This window comes from Macaca thibetana, chromosome 4 (genome assembly GCF_024542745.1).
Source record: "Macaca thibetana thibetana isolate TM-01 chromosome 4, ASM2454274v1, whole genome shotgun sequence".
NCBI lineage: Eukaryota > Metazoa > Chordata > Mammalia > Primates > Cercopithecidae > Macaca > Macaca thibetana.
The window spans coordinates 32,351,715-32,375,173 of NC_065581.1; the positions used below are offsets into that span (position 1 = coordinate 32,351,715).

General features: G+C 53.1%; 2 protein-coding genes across 4 annotated transcripts; both read right to left on the reverse strand.

The window, feature by feature from the left end:
• Positions 1-2,454: 2,454 nt before the first annotated feature.
• NEU1 (neuraminidase 1) lies at positions 2,455-6,180 on the reverse strand. Its single transcript, XM_050788580.1, has 6 exons — positions 5,864-6,180; positions 5,250-5,442; positions 4,438-4,700; positions 3,691-3,873; positions 3,294-3,516; positions 2,455-3,197 (listed from the first exon to the last, which is right to left on the reverse strand). Exons 1-6 carry the CDS (start codon positions 6,023-6,025, stop codon positions 2,971-2,973), a joined length of 1,251 nt encoding a protein of 416 aa, XP_050644537.1. The 5' UTR covers positions 6,026-6,180; the 3' UTR covers positions 2,455-2,970.
• Positions 6,181-6,408: 228 nt separating this feature from the next.
• SLC44A4 (solute carrier family 44 member 4) lies at positions 6,409-22,917 on the reverse strand. 3 transcript variants are annotated; one of them, XM_050788602.1, is made up of 21 exons: positions 22,812-22,917; positions 20,922-20,970; positions 19,950-20,023; positions 19,746-19,824; positions 18,506-18,605; positions 18,298-18,423; positions 18,036-18,096; positions 14,732-14,819; positions 14,572-14,655; positions 14,070-14,305; positions 13,862-13,961; positions 13,106-13,201; positions 12,719-12,818; positions 9,123-9,376; positions 8,940-9,034; positions 8,737-8,840; positions 8,554-8,627; positions 8,249-8,319; positions 8,055-8,149; positions 7,889-7,973; positions 6,409-6,961 (listed from the first exon to the last, which is right to left on the reverse strand). In XM_050788602.1, the coding sequence occupies exons 1-21, from the start codon at positions 22,849-22,851 to the stop codon at positions 6,843-6,845; spliced, it is 2,130 nt and encodes a 709-aa protein (XP_050644559.1). In that variant the 5' UTR covers positions 22,852-22,917; the 3' UTR covers positions 6,409-6,842. The 3 variants fall into 3 exon arrangements, with proteins under 3 accessions (XP_050644559.1, XP_050644558.1, XP_050644560.1); XM_050788601.1 differs by having other exon boundaries at positions 20,922-21,113; positions 22,812-22,839; XM_050788603.1 differs by lacking the exon at positions 19,950-20,023 and having other exon boundaries at positions 22,812-22,875.
• Positions 22,918-23,459: the final 542 nt, after the last annotated feature.

Genomic DNA, 23,459 nt, shown 5'->3' on the forward strand with positions numbered 1-23,459 from the left:
TTAGTAGAGACGGGGTTTCACGATGATGGCCAGGCTGGTCTGGAACTCCTGACCTCATGATCCGCCCGCCTTGGCCTCCCAAACTGATGGGATTACAGGCGTGAGCCACCACGCCCAGCCTTTTAACTTTCTTAACATCTCATCTAGGCACTGCATTTTCCTTCCACATGGAGGAAAGCAAGGGCTCTCCCACTCACCTGCAGGCTGCCCAGATTCTTTTCATAAGCATCTGCCTGGGGAACATTTTCTTACATAATTTGCCATAGGAAGTGCTCACTTCCCTGTCAGGCTAGCCGGGACTGGATTCCCATCTGTATTTCACACACTTGCACCCTATTTCATGGAGGATAGTATCCTACCCCATGTTAGAAATATAAAACAACATGGATTTTTTTTTTTTTTTTCAGACGGAGTCTCACTCTGTCACCAAGGCTGGTGTGCAGTGGTGTCATCTCAGCTCACTGCAACCTCTGCCTCCTGGTTCAAGCGATTCTCCTGCCTCAGTCACCTGAGTAGCTGGGATGATAGGTGCATGCCAACACGCCCAGCAATTTTTGTATTTTTAGTAGAGATGGGATTTCACCATATTGGCCAGGCTGGTCTTGAACTCCTGTCCTTGTGATCCGCCCACCTCAGCCTCCCAAAGTGCTGGGATTATGGGTGTGAGCCACCGCGCTTGGCCGATTTTAAGACATCTTATAGGCTGAATGCGGTGGCTCAAGCCTGTAATCCCAGCACTTTGAGAGAACATGGCCGGCGGATTGCTTGAGCTCAGCAGTTTGAGACCAACCTAGGCAACATAGTGAGACTTTGTCTCTACTAAAAATTAAAAACATCAGCCGGCCGGCACCATGGCTCACACTTGTAATCCCAACACTTTGGGAGGTTGAGGCGGGCGGATCACCTGAGGCCAGGAGTTCAAGACCAGCCTGGCCATCATGGTGAAACCCCGTCTCTACTAAAAATACAAAAATTAGCCGGCCATGGTGGCGGGCACCTGTAATCCCAGCTACTTGGGTGGCTGAGGCAGGAGAATCGTTTGAACCTGGGGGGCAGAGGTTGCAGTGAGCTGAGATTGCGCCATTGTACTCCAGCCTGGGGGACAAGAATGAGTCTTGTCTCAAAAAAAAAATCAGCTGGGGCCGGGCACGGTGGCTCAAGCCTGTAATCCCAGCACTTTGGGAGGCCGAGACGGGCAGATCACGAGGTCAGGAGATCCAGACCATCCTGGCTAACACGGTGAAACCCCGTCTCTACTAAAAAATACAAAAAACTAGCCAGGCGAGGTGGCGGGCGTCTGTAGTCCCAGCTACTCAGGAGGCTGAGGCAGGACAATGGCGTAAACCTGGGAGGCAGAGTTTGCAGTGAGCTGAGATCTGGCCACTGCACTCCAGCCTGGGCGACAGAGCGAGACTCCGTCTCAAAAAAAAAAAAAAAAAAAAAAATCAGCTGGGCATGGTGGCACATACCTGTAGTCCCTACTTCCTACTTGGTGGGCTGAGGTGGGAGGATCACTTGAGCCCAGGAGATCGAAGCTACAGTGAGCTCTGATAGTGCCACTGCACTCCAGCCGGGATGACAGAGAGATCTTATCTCAAAAATAAAAAATATTGCCAGGCGCGGTGGCTCACGCCTGTAATCCCAACACTTTGGGAGGCTGAGGCGGGTGGATCACAAGGTCAGGAGTTCGAGACCAGCCTGACCAACATGGTGAAACCCTGTCTCTACTAAAAATACAAAAATTAGCTGGGCATGGTGGTAGGTGCCTGTAATCTCATCTACTCAGGAGGCTGAGGCAGGAGAATCGCTTTAACCCGGGAGGTGGAGGTTGCAGTGAGCCAAGATTGCGCCACTGCACTCCAGCCTGGGTGACAGAGTGAGACTCCATCTCAAAAAAAAAAAAATAATAATAATATCTTATGGCGCTCCCTTCATACTCATTACACCTGTGAAGATCAACCTGTTTCTCAGTGATAAGAAGAAATGTAGGCTGGGTGCGGTGGCTCATAGCTGTAACCTCAGCACTTTGGGAAGCTGAGGCATGAGGATTGCTTAAGCACAGGAGTTCCATACCAGCCTGGGCAACATAGCACAATCTTGTCTCTACTAAAAGTAAACATAAAAAAAATTAACCAGGCATGATGTCACCCACCTGTAGTCCCAACTAATCCAGAGGCTGAGATGTGAGGATCACTTGAGTCCAGGAGGTTGAGGCTTCAGTGAGCCGTGATTGTGCAACTGCACTCCAGCCTGGGTGACGACGAGCCCTGTCTCAAAAAAAGCAACAACAAAAAAAGAGGGAATGTCAAAAGGAAAAGAGGATTTGATTTGCCAAAGTCAGATTTTCACAGGCAATATGCACATCAGCTCTCTCCCCAGAACTCACCCAGGCTCACAAGGATACATGAGGAAAACAGACATGAAGATGTACATTGACAGAACCAGAGACTCTACAAATATTCATTATCCTTCATTAAAAATTTTAAGTTACAAACATTTTGATTGATAAATAATCAATGGGGGTGGTGCACCTAGTCCTTACTCTGAAACCAAATATCCTGCCATCTGGGGACTTTCACCAGCCCTCTTGAAAGCGGTTATCCTACCCCAACACCAAAGAGGAGGCTCAACCTTCCCCAGTTCCCTGAGTTCACATTGATTCAATTCTACAGCTCACTAGCCCTGTCCAAGACAGGACCAATCTATGTCCTGGGAGGGAGGGCAGAGAGGGTGGTGGGGCCACACTTGGCCACATGGGAAGGATGTGGGCAGGACTTTTTTGTGGTAGAGGACGCCTGGCTTTTAGTCCTAAAGGAAGTGATTTCCCTGGTAAAGGGAAGGTGATTTTGCCAAGACTGGAGTCTAAATGAAGATGGAACTGTCTTTCAGACATCTCCAGCAGACCTTCTACAGACCCGTGGTCCTGAAGGCAGAGTCCTGGGCCTAATACCCCTGTGGCAGTGGCACAGCTCAGAGCGTCCCATAGACACTGATTTTGGCCATGGAGATGCTCTCTGTGTAGTGGTTCCGGCCTTTCTCATACAGGACATAGAGCTGAGGGGCCTGCTCTTCTCCATCCATGGTGCCCTCCAGGGTTGCCAGGGATGAGTAGCCGCTGGGGCCTGGCCATAGCTGGACTGTCTCTTTCCGCCATGAGGTACCATTGCTGAAGCTCCAGCGCAGGGTCAGGTTCACTCCTGGGGAGAGCAGGAGAGTCAGGGAGGGAGGGTCTCCACCCAGGCCTTATCTAGACACAGGGCTCTCCCTGCTGACCCCACCCATGAGGCACTCACGGAACTCTGGATGTGCTGGGTTGGAGAAGAAGACAATGCCGGAGCTGGTGACTACAGCTCCTGCAGCTACCACGGGGTCCACGAGCTCAGGGTCGAAGGTCACATCACGGGGCCTCAGTGTATCACACGCATCATAGCTACGGAGGACAATCCGGCAGTGGCAGTGGTAGTTGTTCTGGTTTCGGGCATTGATGACGACTGAGCCATCTGGGAGCTCATAGGGCTGAGGGGAGAGGACAGGACCTCAGGGAGGGAACAGGCAAAATGCCCTGTCCCTGAGGGGAGCAAGGGTGTGTGGCACTGAGCTGAGCAGTCAGACCCTGGGTCTGTGTGCGAAATGATGCTCTGGAGGGCAGGGAGGGTCAAGTGGGTAGGGAACATCTCATGGACTCCTGACCTGGCATTCATCAGGATTGAAATCATTTTCCCGCTTGGGCTGACCGTAGGGGATGCCGCTGACCCCACTCCCATAGCGCCAGGAGGCACCATGATCATCGCTGAGGAGACAGAAGACTCCGTCCCGCTCCAGCGTCCCATGGCCACACACAATGAGGCGTCCCTTCCGTGGCTCCCGCTGTTTCTGTGGGAAAGGGAACTGGGTGTCACAGGAGGAGACTCGAGGCTCAGAGGCAGGGACAGGAAACCCCCCACTTCCCAAATGCAATCACATGTATGGTCCCCTTCAGTTTGGCCCTTGTTCACTGAGGGTTCCAGTTGGATCCCATAAACACACACCCTGTTTGAATTGAGAAGCTCTCCCAGGGTGTACAGCTGGACATGTGCACCGGGGGCCCGGCCACAGGGTGCACGAGAGCTTAAGCCCAACCTGTGCTCACCTGCCAAGCTGTGCACCCCGGCACAGGCTTGTGTCTGTCCAAAGAGGCTGTGCCTTTTTCCACTTTGCATGAGGGTATTGCATGGACTAGCACAGTCCTGTTGACAATGCCAAATGGGAAGCCAATGGCAAAGTTCCTTCTACTCCTGATGGTGTGTTCCTTTCAGGCTGCCCTGTCTTTCAAGGAATCCCACCCAAGCCAGAAAATCTGACTTCAGAGAATCTTCCCCTTGGAAAGGAGTCCACTTGGGGGTATCCCTCAGACTCTCCACAAGGCAGCCCCCTCTACCTATCTCCTAGGACAGAGACCTGAATACCAGAGCCCGGTCCAGGGGCAAACACTTCAGTGCCAATATCCAGGGAGAGATTCCGGGGTGTGCTCCAGGAAACACCATCATCCTTGCTCCAAACCAACATGGTAGAGGCCACCTGGCAGCCGGCCTTGTGAGCACAAAGGGAGTAGAAAAGAAATACCACTCCTGTCTCAACATCGCTCACCACCGCCCCAAGGTTCAGCCCATCGGGGACATCGCCATCATTGACAATGAACGCTGTAGGAGACCATGTGCTGCCTGAAAAAAGTGGAGGAAGAAACCCAGAGTGAGCACTCCACAGGTACCCTTTCTACCACTTCCCATTAATTTCCCACCTCCTGCTAGGGACCCCAGGCCTTCTGACAGCCCCAGGGTGCAATCCAACACTTGCACTATCTATAACTCTTATCCTGTTTTATTTTTCTCCATTGCATTTATCACCTTGCAACACACAAAAAAAGTTTACTCGTTTATTATGCTTGTCTGTCTCCTTCCAACAGAATTTAAGTCCTGTGAGGGCAGAGGTTTTTGTTTTGTTCGTGGCTATATTCATTAAACCTAAAATAGTGCCTGGTATAGGTATATAGTAGGTACCCAATAAATGTTTGCTGAGTGAATGTCCAACTCCTTGGTGATCCCAATTTCCAGATCACTGTCCTAGACACTTGCCCTTGTTAGTTTCTCCCTACCCCTCAGGGACCCAGGCAACCAACCCTCTAAGTTCCCCTATCCTCAGGGCCCTTGGGCCCATTGGGCTGCCTACTCATCCGACCTAGCACCAGCTCTTTCACCCAGGCATCTTTATACCCTGGTCCATGGACCTCCTCAGGGCGATGAACTTGGCCCCCTCATCGGATGAGGACATTTTCCTTGCCTCAGCAAAGGCGAGGAGAGTGCCCCGCGGAGTGGCTGTGATAAGTGGGATGCGGAAAGTGTCCACTGAGCCGATCTGTCTCCCGCTCACCCACAGCAGTTGCTCCATGGTCACCAGCGGCTGCACCTGTCATGGGAGAAGGAAGGGTCAACAAATACAACCTTGTCTTGGGGGTTTTAGGAACTCAGGTTCCGATGGGAGAGGGAGGATCTAATGGGGATCCCGAGTAGGGGCTGGGGTCCCAGAATAAGAAAGAGGAACACGAAGGAGAATTTGGAGCGAAGCTAGCGGTTCGGAGCAGGGGAGGGTATACGAGAGGAGAAGGAGCCTTCAGGGAGGGATGGGGACCCCAAAAGAGGAAGGGGCTCGAATGAGGAGGAAGACGGGGACCCAGAGAGGGAGCGGTCGGAGGAAACGGGGTCTGGGAGAAAGAAAAGGGTCCTGTCGCGGAAAGGCGGTTCAGCCGCCCGCGTCCCGGGGGACACTAGGTGTCGATCACCTGCGTGGTGATCGGGTCGGGGATACGGCTACGTGACGGGTGACTCACCAGACCGAAGTCGTTCTCAGCCCTGGACCAGGAGTCTGCCAGAGACAACAGCAGCAGGAAGATCGTGGCAAACACCCGAACCCTACAGCTTCCCCAGAAGCCCAGAATCCGCGGCCCCCAGCGTCTGCCCCGGAGCGCCGTGCCGGGTCGCTCCCCAGTCATCTCTCCCCGCAACTGCCGTGACTCCAGCAGCTAGACTCCACAGGGATCGAGAGTCAGCTGACCCGGACCCTTTAAAGCGCAGATGTCACCCTTAAGCCCGCCCCCGTCTGGAGGCCCCACCGCGCTTCCAGGACTCTAATTGGCCTTCAAGCAGCACATCTTCTCCCACGTGATCACGCAGCGCCTCGAAGCTTGCCCTTCCGATTGGCCCTCTTGGAGGCCCGGAGCGCGTGACTCGAACGGGAAGCGGACTGGCTGGGGCGAAGAAGGGACCTGCACCATCCGTATTGGGCTTTTTCATTGGCCGCGGCACCAGGACGCGTCACAGGGGCGGGCCGATTTTAAAGAGCCGGGCGCGGAAAAAAAAAGGCCGCCAGTACAGATTTACAGAGAAAACAAAATATCTTTAATAAAATTTTTTGTTTGTTTGTTTTGTTTTGGAGACGGAGTCTGTCACCCAGGTTGGAGTGCAGTGGCGCGATCTCGGCTCACTGCAACCTCTGCCTCCCGGGTTCAAGCGATTCTCCTGCCTCAACCTCCTGAGTAGCTGGGATGACAGGTGCATGCCGCCACGCTCGGCTAATTTTTGCATTTTTAGTAGAGACGGGGGTTTCAACATGTTGGCCAGGCTGGTCTCGAACTCCTGACTCAGGTGATCCGCCCGCCTCGGCATCCCAAAGTGTTGGATTACAGGCGTGAGCCACCGCGCCTGGCGTAAAACCTTTTTTTACTACAAAATGGAGACCTGTAAGGCAAAGTGAGGCTGCACTGCTGGACGGTGGGGGTGGGGTGCAGTCTTGGATCTGGGCCGGAACTCTCACTTCTTCCTCTTGTTGTCCGGGGGAGCCTCGTTCTTCTTGCCCAGAATCTTTAGAAGGCTCTTGGACATGTAGTAGGGCCGGTCCAGGGAGCCGTCGTTCCGCTCCAGGTCTTCAACTAAGCCGCAACAGAGACGGGTTAGAGCGGACCCTGGGGCCGGGAAATCGGGGACTGGGAGGCAAGAGGCCTGCCGGGTTTGGAATCCAAGCTGCACTACCACCCCTACCCCCGGGCAGGTTATGTAATCTCAGTTTCCTCATGTGAACTGGGGTCGGGAATATTATATTGCATAGAGTGATGATAAGAATTAGCAGGAAAATGCGTGTCAGTCGCTAAGGAGGAGCCTGGCAAACCCTGAATGGATGCATGCTGTAGATTAAGAAAATCCCCTGCCGCTACAGCCACCTGCTGGGAAGTCTCTCTAATGGCTTTTTTTTTCTTTTTTTTAACCTTTTTTTTTTTTTTTTTTTTTTTTTTTTTTTTTTTTTTTTTTGAGATGGAGCCTTGCCCTGTCGCCCAGGCTGGAGTGCAGTGGCACAATCTCGGCTCGCTGCAACCGCCGCCTCCTGAGTTCAAGCGATTCTCCTGCTTCAGCCTCCCAGGTGGCTGGGATTACAGGCGCCCGCCACCACGCCCAGCTAATTTTTTGTATTTTTAGTAGAGAGGGGTTTCACCATGTTGGCCAGGCTGGTCTCGAACTCCTGACCTCAGAGTGATCTGCCCACCTCGGCCTCCCAAAGTGCTGGGATTACAGGAGTGAGCCACCGCGCCCGGCCTCTAATGGCTAACTTCTACCCGAGATTTCCTAGGGAAGACAGCAGAGACCTCTCCATCAGAATACTCCTTCTTTGGAGAGCCTACTGGCCTGGGGGCTCACTCTCTCCCTTCTTCCCTAAACTCCTGACCTCAGGATGTCACAAGAAGCTCCCTCTGGTTCGTTTAGCTCACGAAGGAACTGTTTCTAGAAGCACCACATCTCCAAAAAAATGCTTGAATGGCTCAGTACTTTGAGGTTGGGGACAGGTGGCTGGGGGTGTCACTCACGGAAGCAGAGGAAGAGCGTATCCACACACATGCCGAAAACGCTGAAGAAGCCGCTGGCGATGACGTAGGCCCCCATGATGGAGGTCTGGAAGACACACGACCCGTTGGGGTTATAGGGTTCCTTTGGGGAGTTGGGGGTGGAGCGGCAGAGAGGGGAGTCACTCACCATGATGGGCAGCCAGTAATAGTTGAGATGGGGGCTCTTAAAGTCTCTACCCAGTCCCTGGATGCGACCGGAGAAAAAAAAGAAGGACAGGACCCCTGTGGAATAATTCTGGGGGTTAGTGCTGCTCCTCTGAGGCCACCTCTTCAGCTGCCCAGCACACCTACCCTCTGTCCCCACAGCTCCTGGTCCCTTACCAACGCCTCCGACCACCAGCAGCTTCCCAAAGAACAGCAGCAGGTCTGTGACTTTATCCAGGACGACCACCCTGTGCCAGAAGTTAGGGGAGGTTGAGGGTGAGAAGCCTGGCAATGCTGAGAGTAAAACTGGCTTCGTAATTTGTGGGGACTGGTGCAAAACGAAATTTGTTCACATTTCAAGATGGCAAGAGCAGAGCACTAAACCAAGTCTAGGGCCCGGATGAGCACAGCATGCCCATGAAGCCAGCCTTGCGTGGGAGATCAGACGAGGGAGCCACAAAGGGAGTGGGGAACAGCCTAACCTGACAATGTTTCGCATGAGTAGTGTGAAGGCATTTTTGGCTGAGACGCAGAAATTCTTCCCGTAGATGGCGATCTGAGCGAGGTGGAAAGGTCAGAGTTACCAAGGTGAGCTGCCTGGACCAGGATGGGGGTGTCTAGACCAAAGGGCACCAGGACAAAGGGTTGCTTGCAGTGTGGCTCACCATGATGTATGCATTACGGTTTAGGAACTTGATAAATTTTTCCAGACACCAGAGGCAGCACTTGAAACAGCACATGATGCAGCGGGCTACAGGGTTCTGCACTCCTGGGAGCGAGGAAAGCTCATGTTTGGTAACTGGCCTCTTATAGCCCCTCCCTAATGGCCTTCCCCAGCTCCTGACTCCTACTCTGACTCCAGGCTCACCTCTCAGCTTGTGGTCAATATACTCCAAGATGACCCGGGCTATCTGCACAAGGGTCAGGATGAGGGCTCCAAATGCCAACGACCCGGTGTGGTAACTGCAGAGGGTGTCATGCAGTCAGAGACGGCTCCAGGACCCCTGGGGCCCCCGTGCTTACAATGACCAGGCCCCTGCCCCATCCTTACCGGAGTGTGCGGATGAAGGCAGAGATTAGGGGGAAGGTAGGGATATCCTGGGGCTTGTGGAAGGCCCAGTAGAAAGAGGCAAAGGCTCCGGCCAGGACGCACTGGCCCAGGGCCAGTACCCAGTTAAGGGTCCAGAAGAGCCCCAGGACCCCATAGATTTGCAGGTTGAAGAGAGAACGTTGGACTAGGCCTTTGGATGAGTAGCCCTGGAAGACGCACATCAGCCCTGGGCACGAGGAGTTCACAGGCTGGTCCTGGGAGGGTAGACGGAGATAGAGTAGGCTCAGGCTTCGGGCACCTCAGTATGGAGCCTGGGCATCCCATTCCCAGTAGCTTCTGTCCCTCCCAAAGTTGACAGGTGGGAAGTAGCAGCTTCTCTGAACTGCGGGAGTCAAGTTCTGTCTGAGGGTTCCATCTCTAGGCTCAAACTCAGTTTGGTCTGCCTATAGCATAAGCATAATCAGCTCCCTCAGTCTCAATCACAGGGGAAGGCACTCACTCAGCATTCCTCTTCCAGAGCAGCCTCTGCAACGTCTACCAAAACCCTTTCCAGCAGATAGAGCAGGCTGGGTATTTGATGATATTAAGGAATTATTGTTAATTTTGTGAGATGTGATAATGATATAGTGGCTATGCTTTTAAACAGTTCTTATCTGTTGAGATCCATCCCGATGTATGTACAGGTGAAATGGCATGATGTCCAGAATTTGCCTTAAAAGTCTCCAGAAAAAAAAATTAACAAGGTGGGCATGGTGGCTCAAGACTGTAATCTCAGCACTTTGGGAGGCCAAAGCTGGCATATCACCTGAGGTCAGGAGTTCAAGACTAGCTTCGCCAACATGGTGAAACCGCATCTCTACTGAAAATACAAAAAATTAGCTGGGCATGGTGGCAGACGCCTATAATCCCACCTATTCAGGAGGCTGAGGCAGGAGAATCGCTTGAACCTAGGTGGCAAAGGTTGCAGTGAGCCGAGATCACGCCACTGCATTCCAGCCTGGGAGACGAGAAAAACTCCGTCTCAAAAAAAAAATATATATATCTATAATATATATATATGGGTGAGGATATAGATGAAATAAGAATAGTAGAAAGTTGAGGGTTGTGGAATCTCGGTACAGGGACTGACTCTGCTATCATCTCTACTTTTGCATATATTTCAAAATTCCCATAATAAAAAGTAAAAAGTCACAAATTAAAAAACAACCTTTTATAGCAAATATAACCAAGAAAAATTTTTTTTGAGACAGGGTCTCAGTCTGTTGCCCAGAATGGAGTGCAGTGGCTCAATCTCAGCTCACTGCAACCTCTGCCTCTCCCGTTCAAGCAATGCTCCTGCCTCAACCTCCCGAGTAGCTGGGACTGCAGGTGTGCGCCACCATGCCTGGCTAATCAAAAAATCTTTTTTTTTTTTTTCTTTTTTGAGATGGAGTCTCACTCTATCACCATATTGGCCAGGCTGGTCTCGAACTCCGGACCTCATGATCCACCTGCCTCAGCCTCCCAAAGTGCTGGGATTACAAGCGTGAGCCACCGTGCCCGGCCTTCTGTCAGTCTTTACTGCTAGATCACAAGCAAGTTGAAAACAACACTCATGTCATACCCAGCACAGTTGCGCACGCCTGTAATCCCAACACTTCTGGAGGCTGAAGCAGGCAAATTGCTTGAGCCCAGTTGTTCGAGACCAGCCTGGGCAACATAGTGAAACCCCATCTCTTAAAAAAAAAAAAATTAGCCGGGCATGGTGGCACTCGTTTGTAGTCCCGGCTACTTGGGAGACTGAGGTGAGAAGATCACTTGAGCCTGGGAGACAAGGCTGCAGTGAGCCATGATCGCATAACTGCACTTCAGCCTGGGTAACAGCCTTTTTTTTCGTTAAAAAAGAAAAAGAACCACATCATTTTGGGCTTTGTCTACCCAGTGGCCTGGCACATAGTGGGTCCTCTGTACATGTAAATAAACCTCCCCCTTTTTTTTTTTTTTTTTGAGATGGAGAGTCTCACTGCCCAGCCTGGAGTGCAATGGCGTGATCTCAGCTCACTGCAACTTCCGCTTCCCGGGTTCAAGCAATTCTTCTGCCTCAGCCTCCTAAGTAGCTGGGGTTACAGGTGCCTGCTACCACGCCCTTCTAATTTTTGTACTTTTAGTAGAGGCAGGGTTTCGCCATGTTGGCCAGACTGGTCTCAAGCTCCTGATCTCAGGCGATCCGCCTGCCTCGGCCTCCCAAAGTGCTGGGAATACAGGCGTGAGCCATCGCGCCCGGCCAAACCTCCCCTTTTTAATAGGAGTGAGGCTAATGCCTGCAGCACAGCTCATGTTTCCAGTTCAGACGAGGTGAAGACATGGCAGGTTTGAGAAGAGTAAATTCCCAGCAACCCAGCGCCACTCCCGGGAAACCTCGGAGAGAGTTTTGGAAGCAGCTTCTCTCCCGGGTTCCCCCCCAGGGAGTCCCACCTAGCTACTACCTAGGGCTCTGTGTTCCAAGGGAGGAAGACTTAACAATACAATACACTCCAACCTGTTATTGAGCTCTTATCAGGTGCCAGGCATAGTACTAAGCACTTTATGTGCCCAAAGTAATTTCATCTTCTCAGCCACCCCAGGGATGGCTATTATAATTGTCCCTATCTTACAGAGCAGTGGGGCATGTGGCGGCTCACTCTTATAATCCCAGTACTTTGGGAGGTTAAGCCAGAATATCGCTTGGGTACCTGACTACATCGGGGCAACCCCAGGAGATCAAGACCAGCCTGGGCAACACAGCAAGACCTTGCCTCTACAAAAAGCTTAAAATTAGCCTGGCGTGGCTGGGCACAGTGGTCACGCCTGTAATCCCAGCACTTTGGGAGGCCGAGGTGGGTGGATCATGAGGTCAGGAGATCGAGACCATCCTGGCTAATACGGTGAAACCCTGTCTCTACTAAAAAATTCAAAAATTAGCCAGGCGTGGTGGCGGGTACCTGCAGTCCCAGCTACTCGGGAGGCTGAGGCAGGAGAATGGCGGGAACCCGGGAGGCGGAGCTTGCAGTGAGCTGAGATTGCGCCACTGCACTCCAGCCTGGGCGACAGAGCGAGACTCCATCTCAAAAAAAAAAAAAAAAAATTAGCCTGGCGTGGTGTCACACGCTAGTAGTCCCAGCTACTCAGGAGACTGAGGTGGGAGGATTGCTTGAGCCTGGGGGATGGAGGTTGCAGTGAGCTGAGATTGCACTGCTGTACTCCAGCCTGGGCAACAGAGCGAGACCCTGTCTTAAAACAAACAAACAAACAGACAGGAGTAGGCTGAGACTCAGAGGGTGAAGTGGGTTGATGGTCCTTAAGTCAGAGGAATGTCCTGGGGAGGGGTGGAGTAAGTCCTGGTATCCAGGGCTGTCTCTCCCAGCCTCAGTTTCCCTCCCCACATGATGGACGGCTCAATAGGAATACCAGGTATTCTGGGAACTGGTTTCTTCTAGTGCTGCTGGGAGTTGGGTGTGTGACCTTGAATGAGTTTATTGCCCTCTGTGGTCTCAGTCTTCTCTGTACAATGAGGAATGTGATCCCTACGGCCCCTCAGCCCTACCAGTCCTGCCTCCATGTCCCCCGCTTTCTCTTACCATGGGGTTGCATGATGTATTTATTGACACTTTCTCACAGCCGGGGGAGCTGATGTTGGATGCCCAGAGCACATACTGGGGTTGCCCTGATGTAGCCAGGTACCCAGAGGGGAGTCAAGGAAAGCCTGGTCACACGAGGTCTCCACAGACCACTCACTCCTTAGGGACCTGTTCCTAGGTGCTTGTGCAGATCTTTTGCTGCACAGAGAGGACTGAAATTCAGCCTGTGTGTACCCTTTCAACTCTGTTCAGGCACAGTGCTGCTGTGTCTGCCCAGAGAAAGGGGCACCTCTTCCAGTGACACCAAGGCACTGTAAGGGGCAAGTATTGCTTTGTTTTCCATCACCCCCCAGGACTCCAAGAGTGGCTGGCTGCGTGGGCAGAGGATACAGAGCAGTCATGGCCCAGTAGGCAATGCAGATGAGGAGGAGGACAAAGGTGACCAGCGGGTAGAACATGGTAGACATCATCTGTCCCACAGCCCTGCAGGGAAACAAGAGCTGTTCACTGTCACTGCCCCAGCTGTCCATCTTCTCAAGGGGCTGACCCCATCTCTGCCCTCGCTGGGGCCTGCCCCACTCCCCCAGGGTGGGACCAACAGGGGCGGTGACATTGTCTTTCATATCTGTGTCCTCAGGGCCTGGTGCAGGGCTAGGCACACTGTAGGTGCTCACTGGATAAACAGAACTGAATAAATCAGGCTCACAGGACCCTTAGAGGAAACTAGAGTCACAGAGAAACCATCTGGGGCAGCTTCAGGTGGAGTAAGGGAAGATCACCCCCAAGTGTGATCCCTTGGCAGGTATGTGTGGCAGTTCCTGCTCAGAAGCAAGCTGCTGCCCCTCCTGGCCTGGATTCCTGCCATTCCACTCAGCCACCACCACTCCCACCAACCCCTCTAGAAGGCCTATGTCATGTTCCAGGCACTCATTTAATCCTCACGACAACCCTGGAAGGCGGGAACTATTGTTACCCCCATTTTACAGATGGGGAAGCAGAGGCTTAGAGAGGCAAAGCCACAGCAGTGTTCACCACTGTGCTATTCCTCCCTTCTCCTCTGAGGCTCCCTCCCACCTCTCTAGCACCCCCCGTCCTGGGTCCATGCTGTCCTCAGCCCCATGTCCCTCCCAGGCAGGCCCTAACTTGCTGGCCTCCTTCAGGAGGGCGATGGCAATACGAATCCGCTGCCGCAGGAAGATGAGCACCAGCAGCAGGATGGCTTCAAGCACCGCCAGCACGATCACTGCAGGGGACGGGCAGACAGACCTAGGTCAGGGGCAGGGCTGGGGCCGGGCATGGCCCAGGGCAGTCCTTGGGCAGCTGGTGGCTTGGGGGTGGGCAGGACACTCACGGGCGGCCAGCCAGGTCTCCTGCACGCTCTGGTAGGCACTGAGGTTGGTGGTGAAACCCAGCTGGGAGATGGAGGCGCCCTTGTCCCGCAGCACTCGGTACTCCTCCCAGCAGTAGTAGATGCCGTATGCCAGCACGCCCAGGACCCCCAGGATCAGCACCAGCACCAGGGGCCCAGCCACCAGGCGCAGAAGCAAAATAAACAGTAGGCTCAAGACCAGAGCCACTCCCAGGGCTCTGTAGGCAGGGTGAGGACAGTGAGGTTCAGCCCTAGTCCCTCAAATCTTTCCCCTTTCAGAGACTCCCCCTGCCTTTCCACACACCACCCAACGTCCCCAGATTAGGCCTCTTTCCCTTATAAATCCTGTTGGTTTTGGAATCCATTCTGAGCTCTGGCTCCTCCTCCTCTGTCCAAAGCCTGTGTTTCAGACATTGGGCGAGGGGATAGAGGATCAGGGAGGGAGAAGGCAAGGACACGAGAGAAGGGGAATCTGGTGACTCACACAAGAATCCAATACCAGGAGTGGGCAAAATCTTCAAAGATCTTAACACTGATGTCTCGGGCATTGAGGCTGTCAATAAGACCACTGTTGGGGAGACAGAGTCAGACGGGGCTGTGGGTGGAAGGGGTGTGGCCAGGATGTGGGGGGAGGAGGTGCCTACCTGATCCCCTGCGCTATGGTGGTGTCATTGGTGATCCCTGGGAGCTCCGGTAGAGTGACATTGGTCCATGGGAAGCAGCGCCCCAGAGCTAGAAGGGAGAGCCGGGCTGCTGGGTGGGGGGCCAGGAGCTCTGCCTGGAAGGTCTCTGGCCCCCTCCCAGTCCACAGTGCCCTTAGGGGAGGGAAGGGTGATGGGCTTTTCGTCCCTCAGTGGGCTGCTTTTGATTTCACAAATGGGCTTCTGCCCTGTGGAGCCCAGTCCATCCCCTGCCTCCCCTCCCTATCGCTGCCTTGGTTTGGACCCTCCTCTCCGCTGGCCTCAGCTCTTAGAACACCCTGTCAGCCTTCCATCCGCCCTCCACCCGAGTGGAGTGCCAGGGAGACCGTGGCACAGCCTGGACTTCGTCACTCCAGGGCTCTGGGTCCCTTTGTGACTCAGACATCTCCAGAGGCTCTGCCCCAGAGACAGCGTCCGCACTCCCTGGCCAGCCTTCCAGGCTCTGCTGTCCAAATCCAGCCCATGTTCCCTTCTACTCTATACCTTTGCTCTTACTGTGCCTCTCTCTCAGGGCTCTGTTTCCACCAGAAATCCCATCCATGACTCCCTGTTCAAATCCAGCTGCATCTCACCTCCTCCAGGAAGCCTTCTGACCTTATCCCTACCTCCTTTGGCACCTGTTATGTGCCTATGGAGCCACTTACTGCCATTCTTGCAACAACTTTGCCAGGCAGGCTTGCTTTGTTATTTATTTATTTATTTGTCAGGGTCTGGCTCTGTCACCCAGGCTAGAGTGCAGGTGCATGATCATAGTTTACTGCAACATCAAACTCCTGGGCTCAAGCGATCCTCCCCACGTAGCCTCCCAAGCAACTGGGACTGCAGATGCACACCACCACACTTGGCTACTTTTAAAGTTTTTTCTACAGATGGGGTTTTGCTATGTTGCCCAGGCTGGCCTTGAACTCCTGGGCTCAAGCAATCCTCCCACCTCAGTCCCCCAAAGTGTTGGGATTACAGGTGTGAGTCACCTCATTTAGCCTATTTATTTTTTTAGAGACAGGGTCTCTGACTCTATTGCCCAGGCTGGAGTGCAGTGGCATAATCATAGCTCACTGTGACCTCAAACTCCAGGACTCAAGTGATCCTCCTGCCTTAGCCTCCTAAACAGTTGGGACTACAGGCGTGAGCCACCGCACCTCACTGTCATTTACATTCTAAAGATGAGGAAACAAGGTTCAGAGAGGTTGCCTAGTTGGGTCAAGACCATAGTGCTGGAAAGTGCTAGAATTTATATTCAGATCTACGTGACTTTGAAGCATTCACTTGAGATACTCCTTATTGTACTTAAATTGATAACTGGATATCTTATCTTATGCTATAAATTGTTTTAAAAAATGGTTTTTTTTTTTTGAGATGGAGTCTCACTGTTGCCCAGGCTGGAGTTCAGTTGTACCATCTTGGCTCACTGTAACCTCCACCTCTGGGTTCAAACGATTCTCCTGCCTCAACCTCCCGAGTAGCTGGGATTTCAGGTGCCCACCATCATGCCTGGCTAATTTTTGTATTTTTAGTAGAGACAGGGTTTCATCATGTTGGCCAGGCTAGTCTCGAACTCCTGACCTTGTGATCTGCCTGCCTTGGCCTCCCAAAGTGCTGGGATTACAGGTGTGAGCCACCACTCCCGGCCTAAAAATTTTTTTTTTTTTGAAACGGAGTCTCACTCTGTCACCAAGGCTAGAGTGCAGTGGTGTAATCTCGGCTCACTGCAACCTCTGCTTCCTGGTTTCAAGCAATTCTCCTGCCTCAGCCTCCCAAGTAGCTGGGATAATAGGTGCATGCCACCATGCCTAGCCAATTTTTGTATTTTTGGTAGAGATGGGGTTTTGCCATGTTGGCCAGGCTGGTCTCGAACTCCTGACCTCAGGTGATCTGCCTGCCTCAGCCTCCCAAAGTGCTAGGATTACAGGCGTGAGCCACCATGCCTCGCCTAAAAAAATGTTTTATATTAAAAATGACATTTGCAACATTGTGTCAGGGCTCATGTCTGTAATCCCAGCACTTTGGGAGGCTGAGGTGGGAGGATTGCTTGAGTCCAGGAGTTCAAGACCAGCCTGGGCAACATAGCAAGACCTCATCTCTTAAAAAAAGAAAAAAAGACATTTGCTATTGGAAGGAAGAGCATACTGTAAAAGAAAAAAAGTTCAACTGTGATCCTACCACCCAGCCACGTTCACTTATAACATTTGAACAAATATCCTTCTAGCCTTTTCCCTGTGCATATATAAAAATAATAATTGTGCAGGCCGGGCATGGTGGCTTGTGCCTGTAATCTTAGCACTTTGGGAGGCCAAGGTGGGTGGATCACCAGGTCAGGAGTTCAAGACCAGCTTAGCCAAGATAGTGAAACCTTGTCTCCACTAAAAATACAAATTTAATAAATAAATTTAATAAATAAAATAAAAATAAAAATAAAAATTAGCCGGCCGTGGTGGCAGGCACCTTGTGCTGTAATCCCAGCTAGTTGGGAGGCCGAGGCAGGAAAATTGCTTGAACCTGGGAGGCGGGGGTTGCAGTGAGCCGAGATCACACCACTGCACTCCAGCCTGGGCGACAGAGGAAGACTCTGTCTAAAAAAAAAAAGTGTGTAGATTCACCTATGTATGTTTTCATGAGATTTTCATACAGTCTCTTTGTGAATAACTCTGATCTCTTCACCTAGAATGTAGCTGAAGCAGGGACCAGTTGTTATCCCTGCCTCTGTCCCCAGCATCTGGCAAATAGTAGTTCCCCAAAACACTGATGGTCTGACTGCAAGGCCACATAACAGATAAAAATGAAGACCTGATGCTAATTCCAATTTTACCACCAACAAGCTATGTGACTTCATTCTCTCTGGGCCTGGTTTCTTTATTCAAGCAATGAAAACATTGGGCTAGGCTGGGCGTGGTGGCTCACACCTGTAATCCCAGCACTTTGGGAGGCCGATGCAGGTGGATCATGAGGTCAGGAGATTGAGACCATCCTGGCTAACATGGTGAAACCCTGTCTCTACTAAAAATACAAAAAAATTAGCCGGGCGTGGTGGCGGGCGCCTGTAGTTCCAGCTACTCAGGAGGCTGAGGCAGGAGAATGGTGTGAACCCGGGAGGAAGAGCTTGCAGTGAGCCAGAGGTTGCAGTGAGCTGAGATCATGCCACTGCACTCCAGCCTGGGCGACAGACCAAGACTCCGTCTCAAAAAAAAAAAAAAAAAAAAAGAAAACATTGGACTAGATGATGTCTGAGGAAGGAATTTGTGCTTCTCACCTGGAGCAGAGGGGAGGAGGAAACTGGGGCAGAGTTCCTGTTGCAGGCTTGTGATCACCATCTGTGTCAGGAGTGAAAGGATAGACACACAGACACAGAGCAGGATGAAGAAGCGGGTCCCCTCACCACCACCATGGGGCTCAGCTTGTCCCACACGCCCCAGGAGAGCCAACCTGGTGATCATCTACCCAACTCCCCCTCCCACTTGCACCCACCCTGAGCCCTCCTGGGCGACAGTGATGAGGTTAGGGGCAATATTCACCATATTCCAGGGTACCCCTGGCAGACAAAAGTTCCTGTTTTTTGTATAGAAGACTTCCCCAACAGTCTGCGAGAACTGGTTTTTTCCCACAGTCCATGGGGCCTCTGGGCAGGAGGACACGCACACCTGGGCACAGAGAGAATGCTAAGGGGCTGGAACCTGAGACCCTGGGTGAGATCTGGGGCAGAGGCAGGTCCCAGGCTCTGACCTGGGGCGTGGGGCACTGTAAGCCATTCTCAGCCACTGAGATGATGTTGGTGGACAGGATGCAGCTGAAGATGTTGAAGTACAGGAGATACGGCTTATCTCTGTGGGAGGGGAGGGACCGTGTGCATCAGGGCCTGGTCAGGTGTTGGGGGAGGGGAGAGACCACTAGGGTGATTTCTAAAGAATACAGTGGGCCCAGTCCAGCGTGGCCCAGACCAGTCACCCCCCAGCTCCTGGCCCTAGCTCAGCTGGGGAGGTAGGGAGACGCCTAGAAGATCTCTCAGGGTAAGTCAGCATTGCAGCAGCTGACAATGGCTCAGAGCATGAACTTGGAGCTCCATGACTTCATATCATCTTTATGATCTTGAGCAAGTCACTTGTTCTCGGTCTTGGTTCTACTCCATCTAAAAGAATAGTGGGCCAGGCACAGTGGCTCACGCTTGTAATCCCAGCACTTTGGGAGGCCGAGGTGGGCAGATCACGAGGTCAGGAGATCGAGACCATCCTGTCCTGGCTGACACGGTGAAACCCCGTCTCTACTAAAAATACAAAAAAATTAGCCAGGCATGGTGGTGGGCGCTGGTAGTCCCAGCTACTTGGGAGGCTGAGGCAGGAGAAGGGTGTGAACCCGTGAGGCAGAGCTTGCAGTGAGCCGAGATCATGCCACTGCACTCCAGCCTGAGCGACAGAGTGAGACTACGTCTCAAAAAAAAAAAAAAAAAAAAGAAAGAAAAGAATAGTGCCTACCTCATGAGATTTCAATGAGCGTGTGTGTGTAAAGTTTACTGCCTTCCTGGAACATAGTAAATGCTATACACATATTAGAGGTTTTATTACTTATTGGACATCTGCAGGTGAGGACTCTTGGCATTGTTTATGGAATTCTCCTTGAATTTCAGATAAGGAAATCAAAGCTTGAGTAACTTGCCCAAGGCCACGCAACCAAAAGTTGGTCCAGTTGGGGATCCAGACACCAGTCTCTGAACGGTAAAACTCATACACTTAACACGACTCTCCACTGCCTCCCATTCTGGGGGGACTCAAGAAGCTAACTGTCCAGCAGTGGTTCTCAACGTGACCTGGAGTGGTCAGATTCAGGGAGACCGAGGTGGGGTGGGGACAGCAGGGAATGGCTGTGGAAGAGCACGGACAGGTCTGGAGCCTGAGTTGGGGGGGGGGGTGTCTCCTGCCCACTCCACCTGACCTCGCTCCTGCCCTCCTCTTCTCGCCTTTGTACTCACTTGTTTTCCCCCACGCCACAGTAGGCCCCGGTAGAGTTCCTGGGGTAGAGGACTTGCCGCGGGTCTCCATACAACCAGGCTGCAGACAGAAGCACAGCTGAGTCATTGGAGGGCAGGGACTTGGTGGGGCAATTATAAGAGTGGTCCCTCCCTGGGTTACTGTCCCTTGCCCACTGCCCCGGCTCTGAGCAGCTGGAAACTCACCCACAATCCCCACCACGATGTAACCTAGAATGAAGAGCAGGAAGAGGACGCAGCAGATGACATCTGTACAGCTTCTGAGAGAGAAATGGGAGGCTGAGCTAAGGAGACTTGGGAAGGTAGGGCTTATGGTCTGGAGGGGTCAAGGGTTAGAGAGTTGGGGGATGCTGCAGCGTGGGCATCAGTAGACTTTATTTTTATTTTTTATTGCTTTTATTTTTTTATTTCGAGACAGGGTCTCCCTCTGTTACACAGACTGGAGTGCAGTGGCACGATCTTGACTCACTGCAACCTCTGCCTCCTGGGTTCAAGCGATTCTCCTGCCTTAGCCTCCCAAGTAGCTGGGATTACAGGTATGTGCCACTACTGCCCAGCTAAGTTTTAAAAAATATATTATTTTATTTAGAAAACCTAGCCAGGCACATTGGCTCATGACTGTAATCCCAGCTACTTAGGAGGCTAAGGCAGGGGAATCACTTGAGGCCAGGAGTTTGAGACCAGCCTGGGCAACATAATGAGATTCCCAACTCAGAGAAATTAGCCTGGTGTGATGGTGCGTGCCTGTAGTCCCAGCTACTCAGAAGGCTAGGGCGGGAGGATCACTTGAGCACAGGAGTTTGAGGCTGCAGTGAACCCCCATCTCCAAAACACAAAAAGAAAGAAAACTTTTTTCTGGGTGGGTAAACTTTCTTCTGAAGCAAAAGACAGGAAAGTACACAGCTCTCAAGGGCTCAGCGGGGTGAGTCCTCCCACCTGTGAAGCCCGCACTTAAGAAACAGAACATCCCCCGGGACTGGGAAGCCCTGGATGCCTGCTCCAGACACAACGATCCCCCCAGGGCACCACCCGCCTGGGGCAGGAGTTCATCTTTTTCACAAGTTTCTTACTAATATTTTAGCAAATACAAAGCAGATATTGGATTCCACACCGCACCCACCACCCCTGCCAGCCCCCAGAGCAGTACCCCGAGCTCACCTGTTCTTGATGGGGCCTCGAAAGGAGGGGTCGTATTTGACTGGCTTCCCTGAGGGACATGGGAAGAGGTGTGGAGAGTGAGTCTCTCTCTGCATATCTTGTCCTGCTGAGTCCTCCTAGCCCCAGGATCCTACCCAGGCCTCAGGTGTTTGGAGGGAGATGGGCTAGAGCAGGACTTGCAGGAGGGGAAAACTGGGGAGTAGGAAAGTTAGGATCCACGCCTGGTCAGCAGCTCAGCAGCTCCCTGGGAACTCCACCCAGGCGGCCACGGGGAGGGGAAGGAAGGCCTTTATAGTTTCCGGCTCACATCTCAAGGCAGTCAGTCTGGGAAATGGCCTTGGTCCCCTGCCCTACCCTCGCATGGTTCTCCTGAGTCTCCCTTTAGCTGGGATGTGGGACTCCCAGTGGCTCTCACACCCTCATTCTCATCCTTCTCTCCTCCCTAATCCCTCCCCGGGGACCACACAGACCCACAGTCCCCTCAGGGAGGTCATAGTTTCTTCCCACATCTGTCCCAGGCCCTGCCTTACACTCTGGCTCAAGGCTATGGGGAAAGAAACTGGAGACAAAGGTGTCAACCCCAGCAGGGCCTGGGGAGGGAAGCAGCCTTGTACATCCTCACTCCAGTGGGACCTCAGTCCTCTGGCCACAGTATGCTCCGGGCTCTGGGCCAGCAGTCAGAGTGACACCTGAGCCCGGCTACAGAGATTGCAGGCACGTCGAGTTCCTGGTCCTCCCTGAGTACACACACACGGAGGAGGAGGGCCAGGCAGTCAGGGTTCCTTATGGGCACTGAGGAGGGAGGGCCAAGGGTTGGGCAGGAGTCTGGGAAGGGGCGGGTGGGGTCTGCTCTCCCCAGGTGCCCTGGACTCTGTCCCTCCATGACTTATGGACAATGATTGACCTGAAGCCGTTCCAGGAAGTCTACTCGGGAGTTCTCACTGCCCACTCCCCTGTGGCCCTAAGGGATTCGAGCCTCTCCTTGAGAAGGTCCCTCATGTGGGTTCCTTCCCCTTCAGAGCAGAAACTCTGCAGGTGAGTCCCCAGCCTCGCTGCCCATGGGGATCTGTACGCCGGCCCCTAGCTCCTTCTCTCCTCAGAACCCCAGCCCCTTTTCCTCGCAGATTCTGGAAACAGGCTCCCTGCCGTTTCTCCCCTCAGGCCTCACCCTTCACAGGAACCCCAGGGGCCCTGTCCCTATTCCTCAAAGTACTCCAAGACCAGCTCCTGCTCCTAGCTCCTCACAGAGACCCCTAGGCAGGACCCCAGCCCCCTTTCCACAAAGACCTTCACCCCAACTCCTCACAGGGACGCCCAGCAGAACCCACTCCCTCTGCCACTTCTCCCGGAGAGCCTGGCAGGTGGAGGCCAGCCCACTCAGGGTCCCCTGACTCCTTAAGGGAGCCGGCAGGCTACAAGCAGCTTTCCCCATCAGGGACCCAGACTCCAGGCTGAACCTCTTCCTCCTTACAGGGACCCTAGCCTCACCCAGGCTCTGCAGCACAGTACACTCCCAGCCTCCAGCCCCATTCTGCTCAGGGCCCCAACCTGCCACCTTTCATCTCGGCTTTGTTTCCTACGGCCCTGCCCTTAGGGACCCAGAGTCCAAGCCTGAAATCTCTCCCTCCTCCCAAGGACCTCAGCCCCAACTCCTCAGAAGCACCTAGCTTCACTCCCCACGGGCTCTCCAGCAACAGCCCCAGCCCCCAAGCCCCATCCTCCTCCCAGGATCCTGACTCCCTCCCTCCATGGCTCCCGGTTCCCGGGCCCTCCCCTCAGGGACACAGGACTCTCCTTAGTTCCTCTACCTGGAGCCAGCCCCAGCCACCATTCCCGTAGCACCCTTCCTCCCCTCCCTCCACAGGGTCCTGGGCCTTGCCCGGGTCTCACCATAGGCTTCATCATCCTTGTCCCGCTGTTTTCCCCCCATGGTTCAGTCTCCAGAGTGATTGGAGCCCTGGAGACCTGGCGACTCACCTGCTGCCTGTCCCGCCCTCCTACACGTCACAGCCCCACCCCCGCCTGTGGTCCCCGACACACTCTAGTTCCTTCTTCTCAACTTTTGCCCAGTGGGTTGGGGAGCTGGAGCCTGGGACTGGGGCTCAGGGCTATTTCCCGGGGGCACTACGGACCACAGTGAACGACCTGGCATGCTCTGATAAGAAAACACTTTATAATCTCACAAGCTACCTTAACTGCCGTACACTCACAACACGCTCCCGCCAAAGATTCAAGTGTGGAAATTGGACCTGTATTTTTTTTTTTTTGAGATGGAGTTTCACTCTTGTTGCCCAGGCTGGAGTGCAGTGGCTTGATCTTGGCTCACCGCAACCTCTGCCTCCTGCGTTCAGCGTTTCTGCCCCAGCCTCTCGAGTAGCTGGGATTACAGGTGCCCGTCACCACGCCCAGCAAGTTTTTTTGTATTTTGAGTATAGATGGGGTTTCACCATGTTGGCCAGGCTGGTCTTGAACTCCTGACCTCAGGTTTCTCCTGCCTCAGCCTCCCAAAGTGCTGGGATTATAGGCGTGCGCCACTGC